A 6,000-nucleotide genomic window follows, 5' to 3' on the forward strand; every position below is an offset into this window, starting at 1 on the left:
CTGCACAAGAAGCACACGCTTATGTGAGCCAAGCCTCGCCAAAAAGAGCTTTCAGAGGATCTACGATCAAGAATTGTTGATTTACATAAAGCTGGCAAGGGTTACAAAGTGATTTCAAAGACTTGAGAAATTCACCAGTCTACAGTTAGGCAAACATTCTACAAATGGAGACACTTTGGGACTGTTGCTATTCTACCAAGAAGTGGGCGCCCAGTCAAAATGACACCAAGAGCACAACAAAGACTCAATGAGGTAAAGAAACAACCCCGAATGACAGCCAAAGATTTGAAGGCATCATTGGAACTGGCTAACATCTCCATTCATGAGTCTACAATATGTAAAACATTGAACAAACAGGGTATCTACGGCAGGACACCACGAAGGATGCCACTGCTTACTAAAAAGAACATTGCTGCACGCCTGAAGTTTGCAAAAGAGCACATTGACACTCCACAGCGGTATTGGCAAAATGTTTTGTGGACTGATGAATCTAAGATTTAACTATTTGGAAAAACCACACAGCACTACATCTGGTGTAAAAAGGGCACGGCATATCATCATGAAAACATCATCCCAACCGTAAAGTACGGTGGAGGAAACATCATGATTTGGGCCTGCTTTGCTGCATCAGGGCCTGGCCAGCTTGCCATCGTTAAGGGGAAGATGAATTCCCAAGTATATCAGACAATTCTTGAGGATAATGTGAGAATGTCTGTACGTCAGTTGAAACTGTGTAGAAGTTGGGTGATGCAACAGGACAACGATCCAAAACACCAGAGCAAGTCCACAACAGAATGGCTTCAGAAAAACAAAATCCACCTTTTGGAGTGGCCAAGTCAGAGCCCAGACTTTAACCCAATAGAGATCCTATGGAATGACTTGAAGAGAACCATACACATGAGACGTCCAAAGAATATGACAGAGCTAAAGCAGTTCTGAACAATGTGCAGGTCTGATCCACAGCTACAGGAAGTGGCGGGGGGGGGGGGGGGGGAGGGTGGGGGGGGTTGGGACCAGTTATTAACCAAGGGTTCACTTACTTTTTCCACTCCCATTTTGAATGTTGAATGTGTTCAATAAAGACATGAGGGATCACAATTTATTTTGTGTTATTATTTTAGGCACATTATATTTGTCAATACCCTTGACTTAGATCAAGATCAGATATATATATATATATAAATATTCGATGCCTAAACAGCAGAGAAGTAAAGATGTAATACTAAGATAAGTGAGGTGTAAAGCCCTCCAAAATTTCTCCTCAAATAATTATCAATAAATTTCACAATTCTCTATGCTAATTAATCTGCCATTTGTGTCAATTAGTAGCAGTAAAATTTGATTTAGGAGCTAAATAATTCTGTAAATACACAATGGCTTTATCGTCCAGAACCTGATAAATACTTTTCCCATCAAGGCAAGCTAAACTTCATTTATTTATTTATTTTCATTAGAAAGATAATTAGCAAATTGCATCTGCAGTGCATCTGTGATTCTTTGGTACATGAGGATACAGACAGGTCAAAGACACAAGCATGAAAAATTTTAGTCAACTAAATGTTCACTGCCTTTTTTGATTTTCTTAAAAGGGAATGAGAAAATGCACAAAACTTTAATGAGAATTATACTCATTTAACTGGAATTCATTGAGCATGTTATGCACCACACAGTTAAACATCACAGAAATATATTCATAGTGTTCTCTTAACTAGTGGCAAAATGGGTTTCATTAGGAGAGTAGATTATCTGAAACATCTGATTGGACGAATTGCTAAAGAATTCAAACAGTTACAGTGGGAGGTTTTTTTTTTGCAGTTTTGTTTTGGTTGGGTTTTTTGGCTGGAAAACTAGCTGCTGCTGATTATCCTTATTTGGCCATTTTCAATGTGATCCACACAGACTGCTTTGACCCTAAAGGACACTTCAAACCGATACCACCTCCAAGCCCTCAAAAATCTTCCATCTTAGACCACACAGCAGAACCTGAAATTAACTTTTATCTCCACTTCACCAAAGGTTTGTCTGTCTGTGATGCTCCATTTTCCACAGAATATCTATTCTCATTTAAATGTCATATCTAAAATGTCTAAGAATAGATTTCAGAGAAATGGCAGAATGAATTGTCACTAGCACTGACGTGTTACTTCTGATTCATAATGGTCTTTGTGAGACATTTGTTTAGAGTTTAGTGTAGAGGTTTGTCGACACTTATAATGTTCAAGTATATACCTTGCTACATTCTATTTTGTAGTCAAACTCATTCAGTATGGTGTGGCTGCTTCCTGTAACTGGGTATTACCTCTAATGGGAATGGGACACCTTTCATGTCAAAGCGCATCCTCAGCCCCAAACATTACAAAAGCTAAGACTTCCTTCATATAAAATGAGACAAAATCAGACCACATCGCTCTCACCCATACAAAGCTTAGGTTCAACAACTAAAGCAGAAAGAACTGAGGGACCAATAAGAAACTCCTGGAAAGTAAGACCCAAGATCCAGGACGCAGCGAGTGTGTTCTCAACCTATTGGCAGCATTTCAAGTGGGGTTTGTTACAGTCCCTAGAATTTGAAACACTCAGATGTTTGTTGCTTGCTTCTATAAATCACACTTTTTGATAAAATTGTATTTTTCAACTCAACCAAGTGTTTCATTTTTGTAAAATGGTCAGAAAGTGATACATGTATGACACTAAAATTTAAGTGTTATGTAGAATTTCTAGGCCTTGTGCTGAGCCTCATATCACAGCTGCCAGTGCTGACAGCTGACAGGGTAAGGGCCTTCTATTTTTACAACTCTTGTTACAGAATCAGCATAGGACTCCAAGCACTTAATGGCAGCCCTGGACTCAACCTATCCCCCAAACACATTTTACAGTCACATTAAAATTATGTAGAACCTGTAAGACAAGTAAAACTTTATATACTAATCCTATTATCAAGACTCACTGAAATATATAACTACATATAGGAAATACTCTCTTTGACTGGAGACTAGACTGGAGATTGTGTGACATCAAATGGCATGCACTATGTAGGAGGTAAAAAGTAATGACATTATAACCAAGGTAGAGTGCAAGAAACACAAGCAAAATATTGCTTTTAAAACAAAAACATCAATCAATGTAATATAATAATTTCTCCCTGAATGATACCATTACACTCATTATTATGTCTGTGTGCTGTTTTTCTTGGTGATTTTGGGGGGGTGTGTGTGTGTGTGTGTGTGTCTACTTTCTGCTGCAATAGAAAGGCACAGCCCAACTGTCAAGTAAACAACTTCAAATCCTGAAGATCTGTGGCCAGGACTCCAAGACAGCGTGACCAGTCCACATTGTGGATCATCTCTTCAAGAGCACATGAGCAGTACATGGCTCAAAGAGTAAGATGTACATGCAGTGCTTAGATTTACGTCATGTTGAGTGACATGTTCATCATCTGAACAGACATCTTACAGAATTGCTCACTATATTCACTAATGTTGTATAGTTCAATACTATATTCTAAAATACTTCTGTGTACAACCAGTTGTAGTCTTCTTACTCTGTATACTATACTATTCATTCCTTTAAAAATCACTTGTGCTTAGAACATTTACTTCCCACTGCTTTGGAAAAAAAAAAAAAAAAAAACCCTGCGAAAACAGATCCAAAGCATTTGTTTAACATATGCAGGAATTATAACATTCCATAAAAATATATATTTACTGTCTAATCCCCTGCTTCTGGTTTGCTGACCATGGTATTGATTGGCCAGCCAACTTGCCTGACCTGAACCCCATAGAGAATTAATTGGATATTGTCAAGAGGAAAATGAGAGACACCAGACCTAACAATACAAATGAGCTGAAGGCCGCTATCAAAGCAACCCGGGCTTCCAGAACACCTCAGCAGTGCCACAGGCTGATTGCCTCCATGCCACGCTGCATCGATGCAGTAATTCGTGCAAAAGGAGCCCCGACCCAGTATAGAGTGCATAAATTACATACTTTTCAGAAGGTCGACATTTCTGTATTATAAATTCTTTATTCTAATATTTTGAGATACTGGATTTTTGATTTCCATGCGCTGTAAGCCGTAATCAAGATTAAAACAAACAAAAAAAGGCTTGAAATATTTGTATATTTTTTAAATATATAATATTTATGTGTAATTAATCTATAATATATTAAAGTTCCACTTTTTGAATTAAATTATAGGAAAAAATTAACTTTTCCACAATATTCAAAATTTTTGAGATGCGCCTGTAAATGTGGATTTGATCAGTCTTCAAGAAATATAAGCAATACCCATAATATCTCAGAAAAAGCCATTTATCATGACATCATAGTAATATAAGGTCATAAACCCTAATTCAAGCCTTTCTCCAGTGGCCTTTACAAAATAATCTGAAAAGAGAACTGGAAGGTGCTACATAAAACACAGGAATGGAAATCAGCTCTACTGTTGAAGATTACTTTAATAAAAAAAATAAAAATAAAAAAGGCACTTCTCTTAAGTAGCACAAGCTCTACATCTTTGTGAAATTTGTATTTTTATATTTGTATTAGTATTAAATTATGTACACGACACATGGTCCACAAAATCTACCTCCCAAGTTCAGCATGGCTTTTAGCATCTGTTACACAGCACCTGTGGCTGTATGTCAGCTTTGTGCTGGTCTGTGGCTGGAGATCCTCCAGGCTTTCACCAATATCTTACACAAGAATAACTTACACAAATACCATTCTGTACTCTGTACAATATATCAAAATAATAATAATAATAATAATAATAATAATAATAATAATATTAAAAAGGACTGGAGCCATGGAAATGACCTTACAGTGCAAGGTAAGGCTCCTAAACCAGCTGTGATGGGTCAGACACACTATAACCTACCTGAGATGTTGGAGAAAAACTCTAAACAAACTACTTTCCATTTCCATTATCCTTTACACTTACTGGCCTTAAATATTCAAATTACCAGCGGATCATATCAAGGCAAGATTAAGATTTGATAACGTGGTTCCTGGCAGCCACAGAAGCAGTACATACATACACATACAACCGTGTGTGTGTTATTTTAAAAACTAAAATAAGTTAATAAACAACATTACCTCTCTTGCGATCACATTTAACGCATCTTCCTCCGGAGTCACTGCATTTCTGTTGGGAGTTCTCTTGCGTCCCGGCCCCTGAGAAGCCATTGGTTGTCTGTACTTTTTACTTTATACTCTATACTGAGTTTAAGAGTGGAAATAGGTAGTCCTTCATGAGAACTGCAGCATTTCCAAACGCAGGGTTTTTTTTATGTGCAAGAAATAGCTCCAAAAATGTATAAGTTTTCGAGAGTTTCCGGTGCGGAAGAGTTGCGCGTGTATCCGCTCCTCGCACGCTTCCTTTTCTGTGTTGTTTGTCAAAAAATTAACACCGAAGCAAAAAAAAACAACATAAAAACGAACTGTAAACTGTCGAGTTACTGCGTCCGCGTGTTCATAGTCACGTGCCGTCCAGTTTCACTCGTTAATTTAACTCCGAGTCTAAAAGTTCATCTACACTGGAGCTCGCGACGGTCAGTTGCGTCAGTTTCCTTCCTCTGTAACAGCGGTGAGGTTGTGTTCCCAGACTGCACTGTTACTTACTCACTCACTCACACACACCCCCACACCCCTCTCATTACTTTTGATGGTGAGAGTTCGGAGCTAAAAACAGATACCTTATCGTCGCCCTTCTCAGGTCACATGCTCGTCTCTTATATAACAGTAAACATAGCAAAAGATCATGCTTTTCAAAGGCATATGGCGAGCACTAATGTTAAAGTTTCATTTTAATGTTGATTTATTTTAACCCACCAACATCACCATCTCAGGTTGCTGCAGGTTGTGTAGGTTCACGTTGTTTCTGTTTGTTGTGCTACTTTGACATTTATTTATTTATTTAATTAATTTATTATTATTATTTATTATTTTTTTTTACATTTTAAAGGGCATTGGATCCTCACTTGAAGTAATTCGAATAAAA

At 37.6% G+C, this 6,000-nt stretch overlaps 1 protein-coding gene across 13 annotated transcripts in view; it reads right to left on the bottom strand.

The window, feature by feature from the left end:
- The window catches only part of lrrfip1a (leucine rich repeat (in FLII) interacting protein 1a), a 65,108-nt gene extending 59,404 nt beyond the window's left edge, over window positions 1-5,704 (bottom strand). For 4 of the 13 annotated variants that reach the window (XM_053626306.1, XM_053626308.1, XM_053626307.1 and 1 more), the window contains exon 1: window positions 5,097-5,669. In XM_053626306.1, the coding sequence (XP_053482281.1) occupies window positions 5,097-5,186 (90 nt within the window). In that variant the 5' untranslated portion in view covers window positions 5,187-5,669. Of the gene's footprint in view, window positions 1-5,096 lie in introns of all 13 variants that reach the window. The other 9 variants (XM_053626303.1, XM_053626302.1, XM_053626311.1 and 6 more) reach the window with 6 other exon arrangements.
- Window positions 5,705-6,000: the final 296 nt, after the last annotated feature.

The sequence above is a fragment of the Ictalurus furcatus genome, chromosome 6 (assembly GCF_023375685.1).
Source record: "Ictalurus furcatus strain D&B chromosome 6, Billie_1.0, whole genome shotgun sequence".
Lineage (NCBI taxonomy): Eukaryota > Metazoa > Chordata > Actinopteri > Siluriformes > Ictaluridae > Ictalurus > Ictalurus furcatus.